Source organism: Mobula hypostoma, chromosome 2 (genome assembly GCF_963921235.1).
Source record: "Mobula hypostoma chromosome 2, sMobHyp1.1, whole genome shotgun sequence".
Taxonomy (NCBI): Eukaryota; Metazoa; Chordata; class Chondrichthyes; order Myliobatiformes; family Myliobatidae; genus Mobula; species Mobula hypostoma.
Genome location: NC_086098.1, coordinates 122,198,088 through 122,217,729, shown reverse-complemented (window position 1 = coordinate 122,217,729; position 19,642 = coordinate 122,198,088). Strand labels below are relative to the sequence as shown.

The following is a 19,642-nucleotide window of genomic DNA, read 5'->3' as shown; positions in this document are numbered from 1 at the left end:
TGTGTAGATCAGTGTCGGGAATGTTGGCGGAACCGGGGTCCGGGGCAGGACCGGAATTCAGGGTATGGACAGTACAGTATTGGGGTCTGGAGTGTGGAGTGAGGATCGGGTTTGAGGACGGGGTTCCTTTTTCATGAGCTGTCACCTACCTACGAGTTTTCACGCCCGAGAATAGTTATTGGCAGCGGAATTAATAGTATTTGTGTGTCTCGTTATCACTGGAATGTCCATGGAATAACTAGAACAAGTAAGATCTTACCATAAAATCGACCTTTGTGGTTCCTTTCTTCAGCATCTCATTCTAAATCTATCAGCGCATTGTTAGTCCCGCCGGGTTCCTTCTGTTACAGTCCTCTTAGAAGCCGGACTGAACGTACATTTTGTCACAGAAAATAGTATTCAGACGCTACTAAATTCGAACTTCTGGCTGGCTAAGTCGCCACAGAACTGTCTGCGGGCAAGTGAACAATGATTAAAGTAATTGGGAACCGCTGGACCTCATCTTCCAACATTTACCTCCAGCTGTTTAGAAAGGGACAGAATCCATTGTGGTTTAATTTAAGAGCTTGGGGTGAATCTGCCCCTTTCAGAGGAATAGTAATATCCAGGGAAATTATTCGACATATTCTGAGATACAAGATTAATGTGCATGAGGATCATGTATAGTCCTACAGAACAATTGACAAATATTAATTTCCTCCTAACAGATTTAACAAACACCTCCGATTTCTTTTCATTTTCTCAGTCTCCCTCTCATTCTGTTTTTTTTCCTCTTTCCATGTCACTCCCTCTCTCTGGTGGAACTCAAAAACCTTATATAATACTTTAAAACTTTCAATGTATTTAAATTGGTTCAGGAAAAAGATGGCTTAGGTTCAAACAGATAAACTGCTTGGATTTCAAGACAGTTAAACTGCAAGGATTGAATAAGAGGCCAATTGCAACAGGAGAGTGTTGATGGGAATGTGTTGAATAAAATGGGTGAGGGTGGGGGCGGATAGACAGATTGTCATATACATCTGTCTGTCTGTGTCCTGTTTTGCGGCGGTTGGCACCCAGCTTTATGGTGCATTACCGCCACCTTCTGCTCCTAACCTATACTTTATCCTCCCATCTTTGGCCATCCTAGTACCCTATTCCTGTTTATCCGTCATATCCTATATAAAACCCCTGTACTCCTTAAGAAAGCCAAGAATACCCTAACCTGTGCTCTCTCACCCATGCCCAGCAACCCTTTTAATGTGAATTGCTGCACCCCCAACTCCCTTGGATTAATTCTCATCATCTCTCTCTGTATCCCATACTTCCTGCAACTCAGAACTACATGTTCTTCTGACACCTCTTCCTGACATTCCTCACACAATCCTGTCTGGTGTTTCCCTATCATTTTCAATGTTTTGTTTAATGCACAGTGTCCCAGCCTTAACCTGGTCCACACAGTCTCCTCTCTTCTGTATCCACTACCTACCCTAGTACCTGCAACACTTCTATATTTGATATAAATGCCTCCCTTTCCCCTCCCTGTCCCATCTTTCTCACCACATTTGGTTGATCTTTTCCCAGATTACACAGACAACCTCTGCTTTACTGATACTAATGTGCATTTCTATGTTTCCTTTCCTAAACACCCTCTTTGCCAACTCATCCACCCTCTCATTCCCCTTCACCCCTACATGTGCTGGAACCCATAGAAATTTTACCTGACCTCCCTGATTTGCAATTCTTGCAACTAACTGAAGGACTTCATAAAGTACATCTTGCCGACTGTTTGTGTGAAAAGACCGTAAACTTGCTAGAACTGAGGATGAATTTGAGCATATCAACACTTTGATTTGTCTAGCTTTCTCCACCCATCGCAACGCAACCAACACTGCCAGCATCTCCACTGTAAACACCCCTAACTTAGATGTTCTTCTGCTGATTCCAATTTCTTTTGCTGGTATAACCACCCCAAACTCTGTCACTCCTGTTTCAGGTTCCTTAGCACCATCTGTATAAAACTGAGTCTAATCACGATATTTTTCCATCATATGACAGTTAAATGCATTTACCAAATCAGTCTTATATCTTTCTTTCCTTTTCACCTCTAACAAATGCCAGTCTATGTCAGGCCATACAAGCTTCCATGGAGCTACAACCGGATAAACTACTGAAGGACTTATCCTCAGATCAAACACTCCACATTCTTTAGCAATATCACTCCCTACCCGACTAAAGTTACCCCTCTGAAACCTCCCATTTTCCCAGCACTCCTGTAACACTCCTTTAGCAGGGTGAGAATCATTGTGCCCCTGCAAGTTAGCCCAGTAGTTTGCCATCAGTTGCATCCTTCTTAGTTCCAAAGGCATTACTCCCATTTCTACCTGTAGTGCTGACACTGGTGATGTTTTAAAAGCCCCACTGCGCACTCTCAAAGCCTGAGCCTGAATCACATCCAGTTTCCTTATGAGAGACCTAGCTGCTGATCCATATGCTATATTTCCACAGTCCAACACAGATCTCATTAAAGCCACATACATTCTCTTCAACACTGAACAACTTGCTCCCCATTCCCTACCAGTCAAACATCTCATCACATTTATTACTTTTTTACATTTCTCCTCAACTTTCCTGATTTGTTCTGCCCATGTTAATCGTGAATCAAATATAACTCCCAGATATTTAAATGATCCAACCCTTTCTAATTCAATCCCATACATCCTTAACTTCTTCCCTACCTCAATTCCTTTCCTGGTAAAAAATACAGTTGAGTTTTTTCTACTGAAAATATACATCCCCAATCTTAACCCTACTCCACCACTTCATCAATTGCTTCTTGTAGTTTCCTGATTATATGGTCCATGTTCTGCCTCTTTTCCACAAGGCCCTATCATCCGCAAACAGTGACCTACCTATATCCACTGGTACCTTTGTGAAGACATTATTGATCATAATGATGGAAAATAACTGGCTAATCTCACTACCTTGAGGTGTGCCATTTCCCACTATGTACTGTTTTGATAATTCTGATCCAATCCGAACTTGAATTTTTCTACCAAACAAAAAATCTTTAATCCAATTAAAAACTCTCCCACCAACCCCCATCTTGTGCATCTTAATTAATAATCCTTCCTTCCACATCATATCATAGGCTTTTTCAATGTCAAAAAACACTGCAACTACCGATTCTTTATTTGCCTGGGCCTTCCTTATTTCAGTCTCTAACCTCAGCAATGAGCCCTGGAATTCCTTCCCTTTCTAAAACCACTCTGATAACTTGCCAGCATTCCTCTCTTCTCAAGCTCATAGGACAACCTTTCTGTTATCATCCTTTCCATTATCTTACATATATTTGACGTTAATGCTATTGGTCTGTAGCTAGTGGGTTTTGACGGATTCTTGTCAGGTTTCCTTATTGGAATTACTACTGCTTCTTTCCATGCACTTGGTAATCTTCCCTCCTCCCACACTCTTGTTATAAAAATGCAGCAACTTCAAGAGTGCTCCTTCTCCTAGAATTTGTTTTAGCATCACAGAGCACATCAGATCTTTCCCTGGGGAGGTTGGTCTCCATCCCTTTATTGCTCTCACCATTTCTGCTAATGTAAATGGATCATCAATTATCTCATCTGTTCCTTCCCTCCTGTTTAACACACCTGGGTGTTGACTCATTGTTCTTTCCCTTCTCCTTCTTTCTTCTTCAGACAAATTTTCTGAACTGTGTATCTGTACAAATGACTTGGCCATGATCTCAGCCTTATCCTTGTCATGTACATCAGGGTGCAGTGTCTGTCACGGTCCGGTCCTTAACTACTCATTTCAGTTAATTTCCTTTTCCATGTGTTCCACCGGGCTCCTTGATTCGGGCACCTGATCTTCATCCGAACCGGCAGGATAAAAACCCCGGCTTACAGCTACTCGGGGCTGGTCCGTCACCGTAGCCAGGGCGGGGGTGAATGTTCCGAGCCGCCAAGAATAAAGAGCCGTCTTCTTGAGCTTCTCCATCTCAAGATTCATATTGTCTGTTGTTGCTTGTTTTTGTTGTCTCATATCCAGCTGAGTGTTGCTGGCTGTTTTACCGCCGCTCCAAACCGGGATACGAGTGGTCTGTCATTGTTTTGTTTTGAAGGCTTCCAGTCCAGTCAAGTGACTGCCGGCCGTTTGCCGCTTTATGAGCTTCTCCGTGTCAAGATACATATTGTCTATTATTGTTTGGCTTAAGCCTGGTTTATACTTCTGCGTTAACTAGATGCCGTAATCTATGCAAGTGGCCTACGCGCTGTGTGAGCATTTATACTTGTGCGTTGGTATGTCTGTGTCGCTCTGCAATTTGCGCACGTCACGCATGCGCACACACCTGCCCGCGCAAGGCTTCATGGTCACGGTAGTCTTTCTCGGGGTAAACAAGACGTGAGCGGAACAATCACAGTTGTTCGTTCTGCGTGGCCACGACGTGCGGTTATATGTTGGGAGAAGTGAGCGTCGCAGCAACGCAGGCTCTCGCGTAGGGTTCCGCGTCGGCTTTGCATATGGTTTGCGGCGACGCAGACTTTACGGCGTTGTGTTGACGCAGAAGTATAAATCAGCCTTAAAGGTCGTCTCCTTTCCAACTGAGTAGATCCGGCTGTTTACCGCTACTCCGAGTTGGGAATTCTGTCTCTTTGTGTCCCGGTCAAGTCCAAGTCCGTCTCCGTGCCTGTGTCCTGCACTTGGGTCCGCTTCCTCCAGCCGTCCCTTGCAGCAATGTCAGCACAGACTGGATGCCTTAAAGGGCCTGTTTCCCTTGCTATATCTCTATGTGACTACAAGTACAAAGGCCTGTTTAGTTACCCATCGTCCACACAGTTACATATTTCAATAACCACACATTATCACAAAAGGTGCTGCTGGACACCCCTGAGTTCCTCTAGCAGGTTGTATCTCTTCCCAGGACAGAGCTGTGGGTGACAGAGCCTGTTTGTCCATGGCCTTGGGCTGTGCGGACAGTCTGACTGCATGCTACTGAGGGCTGAAATGGGGACAGATTATTTCTACATGTGTGTGGGCTCCCAGACCTCAACCTTTATTAAACACCTATGCACAGTACCTTTTAGGAGGCTGGTCTGTGAAATTTGTAGCAAAATCTAGCAGAAGCAACTTTATTCTCCTCTGTAGAGGAATCTCACTGCAGTTTTTTTTTAAAAAAGGCTGTTGGGGGATATTTTGGGTTGTTGTAGAACCTGGTGCAGCTGGGTTTTGTTCCAGGTCCTGTTCTCCCCTGGTGTGGGGGTAGGCTGTTCTAGGGCCTGGTCTCACTGGCTGTATCAGGAGCTGGGCCAGGCTGTTGTTGACCTATTTTGTGGAGGAAGTTTTAATTTTATATGGGCTGCTGTCTCAGAACAGCCTGAAACCATCTGGTGGAGAAAGCAGTCAGGACTTTCAGAGCAGCTCCCCCAAGAACACTCTAAATGTTGGTCAATATTTTAAAGAACCACCTCAAAAGGTAATATAATACAGTGACATATCATGTTTCAAATTAGTAAAATTACTCAAGCCACCTACATTCTAGCTCCCAGAAACCTCTGTGATGTATGTATAAAACACACATACAAAACCACACGGACAAGTGGTGACCCTTCCCTGCACTTGTATCTCTGAATGTTATTTATCTTTTATCATGAGGTGAACTTACACAAAACTCATCACAGCGACGACTCAAGTTGTTCTGTTTCTCTTTGCAAATTGCCCCCTTCTCTCTGTCCCATTCTACTGTAATCCAAATCCCCATTTGTGACCTGCCTAGGTACCCCATGGCATAGATAGCACAGGAGTATAGTTCTTATTGACTTATTTAGAGATGCTTCACAATTTCAGGTCCTTCTGGCCCAACAAGCCTGCGTCTCCCGGTTACATGTGACCAATTAAATTACTAACCTGTACATCTTTGGAATGTGGGAGGTCCACACACCAATGATCAGCGATTGGGGGTGGGGGAGGGGGTTTCAATTCCTGCCACTCTGTAGGGAGTTTGTACATTCTACTAATTACTGCATGGCTTTCCTTCCACATTCCAGAGATTTACCTGTAAAATCTCCTTGCACACTTTCAACTATAATGGCATCCATTCCGCAGCAGGGTAACCAAAACTGAACACAATATTTCAAATGAGGCCTCACTAACGACCTGTACAACTGCAACATAAAATCTAACCTTCAATACTGAACACCCTGACTAATAAAACCAATGTGCCCAAACCCTTCTTCATCACCCCGCCTTCCTGCGTCTGTTGGGGTTTGTTCCAGCGGTGGTGTAGCCCAGATCTGGATTGCACTGAGTGTGGATTATTCTTGAGATATGAGATCACTCTCAGTTTTCCATAATCCAGTGAATGAAGTCCCAAACTGTTCAACCTCTCCCCATGAATGGTTGGCCACGGGGATTTGGGGGATGGTGGGGGGGAGGGTGACTTTGTTGCTTGATTGATATTTGGCAATCTTGGGCTCTGCAGTCAGTGTGACCACTATTTAAATCTCTCAAAGTCACAGTGATAGCAATGTTGTGGTTGTGAACTAGTTTGGAACTTTGGCTCTTTTTGTGAAGGCACAGAAGAGGAGGCACAGCTGCCTCCCTTTAACAGCACAGTGCAGTATAGACCCTTCAGCCTATGAAGTTGTCATGTCCTATGTAAACCTTCTCCACCATCAGTCTAACCCCCATGTCTTAAACAGCCCATAACCACCCATTTTTCTTTCATCCATGTGTCTATCTAAGAGTCTCTTTGATATCCCTGGTGTAACACCCCCAACAGTACATTCCAGTCACTCTCTGTGTAAAACCTACCTGAAATATCTCCTTTACACTTTCCTCCATTCCCCATAAAAGGATGCTGCCTCTGGTATGAGGCATGGCCACCCTGGGGAAAAGGCCCTGGCCCTGGCCCTCCACTCTATGCCTCTTATAAGCTAAGTTATCAAGATGCTTCTCATCCTCCTTCACTCCAAAGAAAAAAGTCCTCGCTCATTCTCTAATCACGAGGCGACCAGAAATGAACGTAGTGTTTCAGGAATAGTCTAACCACAGTTTTATAGTACTGCAAAATTTCCTTGTAGCTCGTGACTGCTGAAGGCTGACACACCATCACACCAGATGCCTCCTTATCTGTTTTGTGGAGAGCATTCCAACTGGTTGTATCACCCACTGGTACGGGGTGGGGTGGGGTGCTACTGCACAGGACCAAAGTAAGCTGCCGAGAGTTGTAAACTTAGTCAGCTCCTTCTGGGGCACTAGCCTCCATAATATCCAGGATATATTCAAGGAGCGATGCCTCAAAAAAGGTGGCATTCATCGGTAAGGACCCCCATCCCCCAGGACATGCCCTCTTCTCATTGCTACCATCAGGCAGGAGGTACAGGAGCCTGAAGGCACACTCTCAGTGTTTCAGGAACAGCTTCTTCCCCTCTGCCATCCGATTTCTGAATGGACATTGAACCCTTGAACACTACCTCACTACTTTCTTATTTTTTGTGTACTACTTAATTTAACCACTTACTGTAATTCCCAGTTTTTTCTCCATTATTATGTAATGCATTGTACTGCTGCTGCAAAGTTACTAAATTCCACAATATATGCCAGTGATATTAAACTTAATTCTGATTTGGATTCAACCTGGTGACAACTTTCAGGAATGTATGTACTTGGACCTCAAGATCCCTTTGTTTTTCCACACTGCTAAGAATTTGACCTTCCAAACTGTATCCGTTTACACTTTTCCAGATTGAACTTCATCTGCCACTTATGCTGACCTCACATTCATCAAGGTCCCTCTTAGAGCTGAACACCAAAGCAAGGTATTCATTAAAGACCTTCCTACCTCCTCTGACTTCAGGAACATATTTCTCCCTTTATTCCTTTGGGGGTGAATGGCTGGTCTGTGATCAGCACAGCATTGTCAGTGAGAATGCCTGTCACCCTGGCCATTTCCTTACCTCTCCTCTGCCTTCTGGCAGAAGACAGAGGAGCCTGAAAGCCGGGAGCACCAGACACATTAACAGCTTCTTCACCATTGCTATCAGTCATAGAGTCTGGCAGCACAGAATCAGCCCCTTCAGCCCTACTGATCCGTGTACACCATGATGCCCTATCCAATTTAGTTCCATTTCCCATATGTTCTAAATCTTCCCAATCCATGTGCTGTACTTGTCTAACTGTCTTTTAAAAGTTGTTATTATATCTGTCTCAACCACTTTCTCTGGCAGTTGATTCCACATAGATAATCCTTTGTGTAAAAAAAAGCTGCCCTTTGTTCCTATTAAATCTTTCTCCTCACCTTAAACTTATACCTTTTAGTTCTTGATTCCCCAACTCAGGGAAAGACACTGTGTGCACTCATACATCTATGCAGCTCATGATTTTATAAAAGATCACCTCTCAGTCTCCTAAACTCCAAGAAATAAAGTTCTAACATGCCTGACTTCTCCCTATAACTCAGTCCCGCAACATCTTTGCAAATCTCTTCTGTACGCTGGAGAGTTTAATAACATCTTTCCTGTAGGAGGGTGACCAAAACTGAACACAAAACTTCAACTCCTGAACTACGTTTTTCGCACCCATTTCCTGCTGGTGCAGTCACATCCTTGAATCCTTAATTCTAGCTTCCCACTATTGTTACTTCAGCATTTCCTTTTCCACAAGTTTAGTTTGCACAGCAATCACTACAGTATCCTGCTGCTGTATTTATTATCATCGTGTTACTGGTTATTCAAGTCAGGTTGAGTTTATTGGCATGTGCTCTAGTATGATGAGATACAGGAACAATGAAGAACTTGATTGTAGCATCGTCACAAGCTCGTAGCTACTGGAAACACACAGAACATGTTATACGGACTGGAAGAGACAGCAAAGATTGCAAATCAAGACATTCGTGCAGAAAACACAGTCAGAGACAAGTTCATGGTAGTGCAAGAGGTAGTCTGTAGTGTCCATTGCAGTGGTAGGATTAAGGTTATGTAGGTTGACTCAGGAACCTGATGGTTGGAGGGAAACAACTGTTCCTGAACTTGGTGGTTTGGGACTTCAGGCTTCTGTACCTCCTGCCTGCAATAACAGTGAGAAAAGGGCATGGATCCTTGATAATAGATGTCATCTTTCTGGGGCAGAGCCTTTTGCAGATGTTGTCAATGTTGGGGAGGACAGTGCCCATGATGGACTCTGCAGCCTTATGCATTCCTGTGCATTTCCATTGCTGTACTAGGTCACAACATGACTGGCCAGGATACTTTCTGTGGAGCATTTGTGGAAGCTCCAGTAGTTGGTGGCATGCCAAATCTCATTAAGCTGCTAATCTCTGCAAGTAAGAAATTACATTGCACTCTGGTGTACATGACAAAAAAGAAAATATGACAAAAATTATATTGCATTTGTACAGGACATTGGTGAGGCCACTTTGGGAATATTGTGTTTGGCTTTGGTCATCCAGCTACAGAAAGAGTGCAAAGGAGACTTACAACAATGTTGTGGAGATTTGAGGAACTGAATTACGGACAGAGATTGTGCAGCATAGGAGAATGAAGGGTGATCTGATATATGTTCAGAATCATGTGTCATGGTCCGGTCCATAAAGTCCGTGGACTCCGAACTCCGGGTCTTCCGGCTGTCCCTTGTTTCATTTGGGCTTAATCATAGGCACCTGATGCTTGTCTTGGGGCTGGGAATATAAGTGGCCCTGGGTTCGAGTGTGGTGGCTGGTTTGTCTTGTCAGTATCCTGTCCTTGCCTCCGTGGGCTAAATCAGGCCTTCTTTGCTGTTACCCTGTGGTTGGATCTGTCCCCTCCTGCCCTTGCCTCCGTTGGGTAAGCCAGGCTGTCTTTGCCGTTACCCTGAGGCTGGACTGTTCCCTTCCCTTCCCCTTCCTTCTGAAGCCCTGCCTGCAACCCGTGTCTGGAGCCTTGCCCGCAACCTTGTCAAGTTCAATGACCAGAGTGAGACTGGAGCCTTGCTGCGTCAAGATAAGGAACTGTCTATCGTTGAGTTGGAACTGTCTCTGTGTCCATGCCTTTGCTAGGTAGGTCTGGCCATTTGCCGCTACCTAGTGCTGGGAACCATCTCGTCGTGTTCAGCAATCTGTGTATGAGTCCCGGCCCTACGTCCTGTTCCCAAGGAGGGGACCCAGCTCTGTGTTCCATCTTCCTGTCTCTCAAGTCCAAGTCTCCGAGATTCCTGTCTCCCAAGACCACATCATGCCTTCGCCTAGTTCTGGAGTCCGAGCCCAAGTCAAGACCCAGGTTTTGGGTCCTTGTCCAGTCTCTGGCTTGGAGTCCAAACCCAAGCCTCATCATGTCCTCGCCTCGAAGAACTCAAGCCTCGTCATGTCCTCGCCTCAAAGAACCCAAGCCTCGTCATGTCCTCGCCTCGAAGAACCCAAGCCTCGTCATGTCCTCGCCTCGAAGAACCCAAGCCTCATCATGTCCTTGCCTCGAAGAACCCAAGCCTCATCATGTCCTCACCTCGAAGAACCCAAGCCATGTCCAGTCCTGTAGCCACGTCATGTCCACGTTCCGGGGTCCGAGCCCGAGTCAAGACCCAGGTTCTGGGTCCTTGTCCAGTCTCCGGCTTGGAGTCCAAGCCCAGGATCCTAGTTCCCAGTTCCTTGTCCTGGTCCCACTTGCCTAGCCAATGAAATGAGGTACGAAGGTAAACTAGCCAAGAATATAAAGGAGGATAGTGAAAGCTTCTTTAGGTATGTGAAAAGGAAAAAAATAGTTAAGACCAAAATTGGGCCCTTGAAGACAGAAGTGGGTGAATTTATTATGGGGGACAAGGAAATGGCAGACGAGTTGAACAGGTACTTTGGATCTGTCTTCACCAGGGAAGACACAAACAATCTCCCAGATGTAATAGTGGCCAAAGGGCCTAGGGTAATGGATGAATTGAAGGAAATTTATATTAGGCAGGAAATGGTGTTGGATAGGCTGTTGGGTCTGAAGGCTGATAAGTCCCCGGGACCTGATGGTCTGCATCCCAGGGTACTTAAGGAGATGGCTTTAGAAATCGTGGACGCATTGGTAATAATTTTCCAATGTTCTATAGATTCAGGATCAGTTCCTGTGGATTGGAGGGTGGCTAATGTTGTCCCTCTCCAAGAAGGGAGGAAGAGAGAAAACAGGGAATTATAGACCAGTTAGCCTAACGTCGGTGGTGGAAAAGATGCTGGAATCAATTATAAAAGATGAAATTACGACACATCTGGATAGTAGTAACTGCCCTCCCGAATTTTAGATTTTATTATTGGGCAATTAATATTCCATACTTAAAATTTTGGTCACGAGATTTGGATGTATTTTTAAATCCACATTGGGTAAATCTTGAATGTAATTCATTACAAAGGTCTTCTTTGGGTTCGGTTTTAGGAACTTCGCTTCCTTTTACTTCTTCTATATTGTATAAACAAATGAATAATCCAATAGTTAAGCATACTTTATGTATATGGTTTCAATTCCGAAGATTTTTTGGGTTCAATCAATTTATTTTAGCAAGTTCTATTATATCTAATTTCCTTTTTCAACCTTCCATTATGGATCAAGTTTACTTTGATTGGAAAACCAAAGGTATAGTACGTTTTCGTGATTTATTTTTGGATAATTGTTTCATGTCTTTTGATCTAATAAATATAATTTACCCAGATCTCACTTTTTTAGATACCTACAGATTAGAAACTTTTTAATTACTGTTTCTCCTAATTTTCCACACTCATATCCAATGGATACTTTGGAAAAAATTTAGATCTAAATGTCTCTCAGAAAAATATTGTAGCAATTATTTATAACATAATTATGAATTTATGTCCTAATGTTTCCCATAAAATTAAAGCTGATTGGGAAAGAGAACTTAAGATTATTATACCGATTGAAAAATGGGAAAAAAAATCCTTCAATTAGTTAATTCATCCTCTGTGTGTGCTAAACATGTGTTGATACAGTTTAAAGTAGTGCACAGGACTCATATGTTCAAAGATAAACTATCTCGTTATTATTCTTATATCAATCCTATATGTGATAGATGTCATTTCGAGATAGCCTCTTTAACTCACATGTTTTGGTCATGTCCTTTGTTGGAAAAATATTGGAAAGATATTTTTGATATTATTTCAATGGTTTTGAATACAGACTTACAACCTCACCCAATTACTGCTATTTTTGGATTACCAATGATTGACCCAAATCATTTAACCCCTTCAGCACGCCGGATGATTGCATTTCTTACTTTAATGGCTAGAAGATCCATTTTGCTGAATTGGAAAGAGATTAACCCTCCTACTGTACTTCACTGGTTTTCACAAACTATGTTGTGTTTGAATTTGGAAAAAATTAGAAGTGTGGTTTATGATCCTTCCATTAAATTTGAAAAAACTTGGAGGCCATTTATTCAGCATTTTCATATGATGTAATTTGACCATTTCCAAACTTATTTTATTTCTCTCTACTGTTGGTTGAGAGGAATGGAGTTGTCGACACTAAGGTTTTCTTCTTTTCCATTTTTACGTTGTTAGAATTGCCCAAGTCTTTTAGTTTAGTTGACTAATTCTGTTTAGTTTAGTTTTTTTTTTGGGGTGGGGTTTGTTTTTTTTTTCTATTTTTTTTTCTTTTTCATGATTTTTCTCCAGTTTTTTTTTGTCCTGTATTATTCATTGTTTGGGAGTTCTGTCAATTTATACTATTTGGTTTTATAATTACTCATTTTAAGTATAACAATGTATTTCCAACAATTTTGTATTATTGCTATGTTATGTTTATATTTTATGAAACTAATAAAAAGATTGAAAAAGAAATAAAGTAGTAACAGGATTGGTCCGAGTCAGCATGGATTTACGAAGGGGAAATCATGCTTGACTAATCTTCTGGAATTTTTTGAGGATGTAACTATGAAAATGGACAAGGGAGAACCAGTGGATGTAGTGTACCTGGACTTTCAGAAAGCCTTTGATAAAGTCCCACATGGGAGATTAGTGGGCAAAATTAGGGCACATGGTATTGGGGGCAGAGTACTGACATGGATTGAAAATTGGCTGGCTGACAGAAAACAAAGCGTAGCGATTAACGGGTCCTTTTCGGAATAGCAGCGGTGACCAGTGCTAGGACCGCAGCTGTTTACAATATATATTAATGATTTAGGTGAGGGAATTAAAAGTAACATTAGCAAATTTGCCGATGACACAAAGCTGGGTGGCAGTGTGAAATGTGAGGAGGATGTTATGAAAATGCAGGGTGACTTGGACAGGCTGGGTGTGTGGGCAGATGCATGGCAGATGCAGTTCAATGTGGATAAATGTGAGGTTATCCATTTTGGTGGTAAGAACGGGAAGGCAGATTATTATCTAAATGGAGTCAAGTTAGGAAAAGGGGAAGCACAATGAGATCTGGGTGTTCTTGTACATCAGTCATTGAAAGCAAGCATGCAAGTACAGCAGGCAGTGAAGAAAGCTAATGGCATGCTGGTCTTCATAACAAGGGGAATTGAGTATAAGAGCAAAGAGGTCCTTCTGCAGCTGTACAGGGCCCTGGTGAGACCACACCTGGAGTACTGTGTGCAGTTTTGGTCTCCAAATTTGAGGAAGGACATTCTTGCTATTGAGGGAGTGCAGCGTAGGTTCACAAGGTTAATTCCAGGGAAGGCGGGACTGTCATATGTCGAAAGATTGGAGCGACTGGGCTTATATACTCTGGAATTTAGAAGGCTGAGAGGGGATCTTATTGAAACATATAAGATTATTAAGGGATTGGACACACTGCAGGCAGGAAGCATGTTCCCGCTGATGGGTGAGTCCAGAACCAGAAGCCACAGTTTAAGAATTAGGGGTAGGCCATTTAGAATGGAGTTGAGGAAAAACTTTTTCACCCAGAGAGTGGTGGATATGTGGAATGCTCTGCCCCAGAAGGCTGTGGAGGCCAAGTCTCTGGATGCTTTCAAAAAAGAGATGGATAGAGCTCTTAAAGATAGCGGAATCGAAGATTATGGGGATAAGGCAGGAACTGTATACTGATAGTGGATGATCAGCCATGATCACAGTGAATGGCGGTGCTGGCTCGAAGGGCTGAATGGCCTACTCCTGCGTCTATTGTCTATTGTCCTAGCCCAAGTTTGTGTTCTTGTCCCAGCTCTCTAGTCAAGTCCTGTTCCTAGTACTTCAGTGTCTGTGTCTTGCATTTGGGTCCACCATCAGCGCCCCCGTTATAACATCATGAGGGTCATAGACAGGGAAATGCCCAGAGCCATTTTTCAAGGTTGAGAAATCAAGGATTAAAGAGAATAGGTTTAAGGTGAGAGGAAAAAGATTTAATAATAACCTGAGGGACAGATTCACCCAGACTGTGGTCAGTATTTGGAACCGACAGCCAGAAGAAGTAGTTGAAGCAGGTTCAATAACAACATTTAAAAGTTGTTTGGATAGTATATGGTGAGGAATAATTTAGAGAGGTTTGGGCCAAATGCATGCAAATAGAACTAGCTTGGTTGGGCACCTTGGGCAGCATGGACAAGAAGGGCCAAAGGGTCTGTTTCTGTGCTGTATGGACCTATGACTAACAAACTAGGCTGATCTAATCTAAAGGGGGCAATGGCCAAGGGAAAGGGTGCAGGGTCTCGGGGACCTTGGTAATACAGGGCTGGCAGGAAATCACCTGCCCTGAGGGTCAGGTGAGGCAGCCCCTGGGGCAGTAGGTGGTGAGGGTGGGGAGGTTGTGTCCTAGTTGCTCTGTTTCTCTGCGGGTTGGGTGGATGCTGGGTGAATCCTGGCTGGCGGAGAGAGAATCCACTAATAATACAGTCCTCTTGCCTTCTGTCCCCCTGCCAGGCTAGGACCATGCTACTCTCCACTTTCTGTCTGCTGGTGACAGCCTTCAGGTGTGCCCAGTCCCTCTGTTCCCGGTATGGAATTTACCTGTCCTGCGAGAAACAGAACCTGAGCCGGCCACCAGTGGTGCCAGCAGGTGTGGAGTACCTCAACCTCAACTGGAACAACATCAGCCACATCGAGAGGAGCTCCTTCTCCTGGACGGACGAGCTTCGCATCCTGGCAATCGGGATACAGGACAGTAGGTGGATGTACGTGGGGCCCAGTGCCTTTGGGAATCTGCCTAATCTGACATCCCTGGATTTAGGGGGCAACATTCAACTGCATTTGGACCTGGAGGCGTTTGTTGGCTTGGGACAACTGCAGACTTTGCAGCTGGACTATAATGGCCTGACGGACTCGGTCTTACAAAACGGCTACTTCAGACACTTAACTTCATTGCACACTTTGGTTCTGGAAGGCAACCAGTTACAACACATCAGACCAGATCCAACCTTCTCCAACCTCCCGGCACTGCAGAATGTTGACTTCAGTTTCAATCAGATCCAGCAGATTTGCAAGGGAGACCTGGCTAATGTTCAACACAGGTTATTCAGGACGTTTAACATCTCCTGGAATCGCCCTTTGTACGCAAGTAAATCCTTCAGCTGGGAGAGGTGTGGTAACCCCTTCTCCAACATCTTCCTATACACTCTGGACATATCTGGCATTACTCTGAGCATTCAACAGCTGGAGAAGATGTTTCTGGCAATGAGGGGAACCCTCATCATCGAGCTGAGGATGGGAAATTTGCCCATCGGGGCATCATTCGGTTACAACAACTTCCCCGATCCCAACAACCAAACATTTGCAGGGCTCGCCGAGAGTTCTGTCATGGTCTTGGATCTCCACCACACATTCCTCTTCTCCTTGCAGCCCCATGTCTTCTCACACTTCCCTATCCTAAAGATCCTCTCCTTAACTCACAACCGCATCAGCCCCATACAGAAAAATGCCTTCTTCGGCCTGGAAGAACTACTGAGGCTGAACCTTTCCTACAACTTGTTGAGTGAGATCTACTCATGGACATTCGAGGGTCTGCGGAATGTTTCCTACATTGACCTACGGCACAACCACATTGGGGCCATCCAGTTTGGTTCCTTCAATGGGCTCACTCAGCTGGTCACTTTAGACCTTCGGGAGAACTCTCTTTCCTCTCTCCCTGCCTCCCACCCATTGCCTGGCTTGCAATACCTCCTCTTAGGATATAACCGACTAGAAACAGTGTATGGGCTGGGGAACGTGGACAGCAGCACCTTCCTCGATCTTTCCAACAATGCGTTTGTGAACTTGCAGGTGTTTTACGAGATTATGGAGCGCACCACAGTGACTCACCTTCTGCTGAGGAACAACCGCATATCCAGGTGCACCATCGCACCTACCAACACCATCCCCAAAAGCAACCACCTCCATCACCTGGACCTTTCTGGTAACTTCCTCCAACTAATGTGGGCAGCTGGCGAGTGCTGGAATGTGTTCCACAACCTCTCCAACCTGACTGAGTTACTTCTCCAGGGGAACTATCTTGCCAAGCTTCCCCAGGGTGTGTTCAGTGGCTTAGTCTCCTTGAAGAGGCTTAACCTGTCCCTGAACTCACTGACCCAGCTCAGCCATGACCTCTTCCCCAGCAACCTCGAGATCTTGGACCTGTCCAGTAATCGCCTCATTTCACCCGACCCAGCCACCTTTAGCTTTGTCAGGCATCTGGACCTGAGGAACAACCAGTACATTTGTGATTGCAGCCTCAACCGCTTCATCCTCTGGCTGAAACGGACTGAGGTGGACTTGGTGGAACCCCTGACCCAAATGGTTTGCGCCTTCCCAAGAGGGCTCAAGGACGTTCCCCTTCACTCTCTCTCGCCAGGCTGTGGGATGGAGGAGATGCAGTTTGCCCTGTTGGTCACCATGACCACATTGCTGGTGACTTTCGTCACCTCTGTTCTCCTCTACACTCACTGTTGGTCCTCGATCCTCCTGCGCTACAGGGCACTGGCCAGGACTGTCCTGGAAGGAGGCAAGGCAGAGACGGGCAGGTTGGGCTACAGGTTTGATGCCTACCTTTGCTTCAGCAGCCAGGACCTGGAATGGGTGAAAGACAGTCTGCTCGTAAATCTAGAGGAGAACCAGTTACAACTGTGCGTCGAGGAGCGGGACTTCACTCCCGGGGAAGACCATATTACCAACATACAGGAGGCCATATGGGGCAGCAGGAAGACAGTGTGTGTGGTCACCAGGCGCTTCTTGAAGGATGGCTGGTGCCTGGAGGCATTCAACATTGCCCAGAGCCGCCTCTACCACGAGTTGAAGGACGTTGTGGTCCTGTTAGTGGTGGGTTCCCTGAGGGACTACCAGCTCCGGAAGTACAAGCCCCTACGGTCCTATCTGCAGAGCAGAGGGTACCTGCGCTGGCCAGCCAAGCCCTGCGACCAATACTGGCTCCTGCAGAGGCTGGCTGACAAGATCCGTCAGGACCCCAAGCAGAGAACGGTCAGAGCCAGGAGGAAAACATTTCTGGGTCTCCTCCCCTGGAGGAAGGAAACGGGAGGGATCAGGTTGCAGAGGGTGGTCACCATCTCTGGCTGACTGGTATGCTAACTCGTGTCCTTGCTGGATCCTGGGGAGCAGAGAGACAAAAGTCACTGAGTCAGATTGTGTGATAGAAATGGGGAGGGGAAGGAGGAAGAGGGAGATAACATTGGAGATGAAGAGTAAATGGAAGGTGGGTTACAGAGGGAAAGAGCAGGAAATGGAGACAGATGGTCAGCCCATTCACTGTCCCACCCAGACTCATTACATCAACACACTGACAAATCACTGACACACTTAGTGAGCAGTTGGACCCCAACACTGATCTCTGGGGTTTCCCAGCAGACACCACCTGCCACCCAAGGATCCATTTATTCCCATCCACATTTACTTTCTGTGAACCAATTCCCAGTAAATACCAGTTCATCCTCCACAACTCCCTGATCACCAACCCAGTGCAGACCTTTTTAACAGCCCCAAAACACCATGTTACTAGTCAGATCCTCAAACCCTCAACAGCGCAGTCACACTCGATATCCCCTTTAGAAGTTCACACTGACTTTGCTCAATTATTGTTTTCAAGACATTTTAATATTTATATCTGATTCCAACATTTTCCCAACTACTGATGTCCGGCGAACAGACATGAATTCCCTGTTTTCTCCCTCCCTACAGGAATGTTGGGGTTACATTTCCACCCTCTAATCTACAGGAATATTTCCAGAATGTGTAGAACTTTCGGATGTCGCCTGTGTCCTCAGTATCAACAGCCACCTGCTACTGGGATGTAGAACATCAGGTCCTTAGGGATTTCAGCTAGTGGGCTTTATTTGCTTATTAATATTTCCTCACTTATTCTTTGTCCTGTTTTATCTTCTGCAGACAGATACAAGTCATTGTTTACCTGAGATTGCTGGAGGGTCAGAGGGTAGTTATGGAGGGGAGAGGAATTGATGTCAGTTCCTTATCCCCCACAGATGCTGCTTGACCTGCTGAGTTTCTCCAGCAGTTTAATTCCTGCCTACAATAGTTGGAATGGAAATAGTTTGCTTTTGCTAGAAGGAGGAATGAATTCCTGTTGTGGATGGCTACATCTGATTCTGTCAAAAAGGCAGAAAGAGCAGAGGGAACAACCAGTGTGGGATAACAGCAGGGATTGAGTGTGTCGACCTGCAGAAAGCTCAGCGTTTAAGATCAGAGGGATACAAAGGGGCAGGGAGCAGCAGACACTTTAAAGGCAAAATAGGGACAACGTAGACAGCTGCTGGATAAATGTAAAATAAACCTTTTGGATTAGGATTAGGATGTAAAGCTTCAGGTAAAAGTATGAAACCACAGAGAAAGTAAAGTTAGAAGGTAGAGGAGAGAAAGATGCAGAGACCAAAACCTGACCAGTGATTTATCAGAAATTTAAATTATACTATGGCATCATTCCCCTGTGGTTTCTTGTACTGTATTGCTGTTTGCAGTGCTTTATGCTCCTTGTTTTGTTACTTGTTTTTAAATAAACTTTTCAAAGGAAAACCGAGCTGTGTTCACAGCATAACAACGGGCCCTTTGGCTCACTGTTTGCGCCTATCTATACTAATCTCACTGACCTGCATTACTTCCATATTCCTCTGTGCTCTCTTCAATCAGGTATCTCTTAAATATTTTTACTGTTCCTACCTCCACTACCTCCTCTGGAAGCCCTTCCAGAGATCAACAACTCTGTGTGAAAGATTTACACCTCACAGCCGGGAGATTTTGCAGATGCTGGAAGTCCAGAGTAACACACACAACATGCTGGAGGAACTCTGCAGATCAGGCAGCTTCTATGGAAAGGAATAAAAAGTCGACGTTTCAGGCCGTGACTCTTCATCCCGACTGGAAGAGGCCAGAATAAGAAAGTGGGCTAGGGGAAGGAACACAAGCGGGAAGTAATAGGTGAAGCCATGTCTTCTTAAGTCTCTTCCCTCTCACCTTAAAGTTATGCAGGATAGTTTTAAGCATTCTATCGTGGGAAACTAACTCTATCTTCCCTAACTATTTCCTTGATATTTTATCTGCTTTCGGGTTTCTCAGCCTCTCTAATCCCAGCCTTTCAAAACTCTCCAGTCCCAAACACATCCTTTCTGCACCCTCTCTAGCTTAATCACATCTTTGGAGAGCAGAACTACACACAACAGACCAAGTGTCACACATGATTGCTGTGAATATTGGTAGCTTTACTGCTTCAGAATAGACACACCATAGGATAACAGCTCACAGTATCCAGAAATAAACTTGGCTGAT

At 44.8% G+C, this 19,642-nt stretch overlaps 1 protein-coding gene across 4 annotated transcripts in view; it reads left to right on the top strand.

The window, feature by feature from the left end:
• Positions 1–18,957, top strand: part of LOC134342444 (toll-like receptor 5) — a 31,159-nt gene extending 12,202 nt beyond the window's left edge. For all 4 annotated transcript variants that reach the window (XM_063040577.1, XM_063040578.1, XM_063040579.1 and 1 more), the window contains exon 2: positions 14,804–18,957. In XM_063040577.1, coding sequence (XP_062896647.1) covers positions 14,804–17,425 — 2,622 coding nt within the window. In that variant the 3' untranslated portion in view covers positions 17,426–18,957. The remainder of the gene's footprint in view (positions 1–14,803) is intronic.
• The last annotated feature ends 685 nt before the right edge of the window (positions 18,958–19,642 follow it).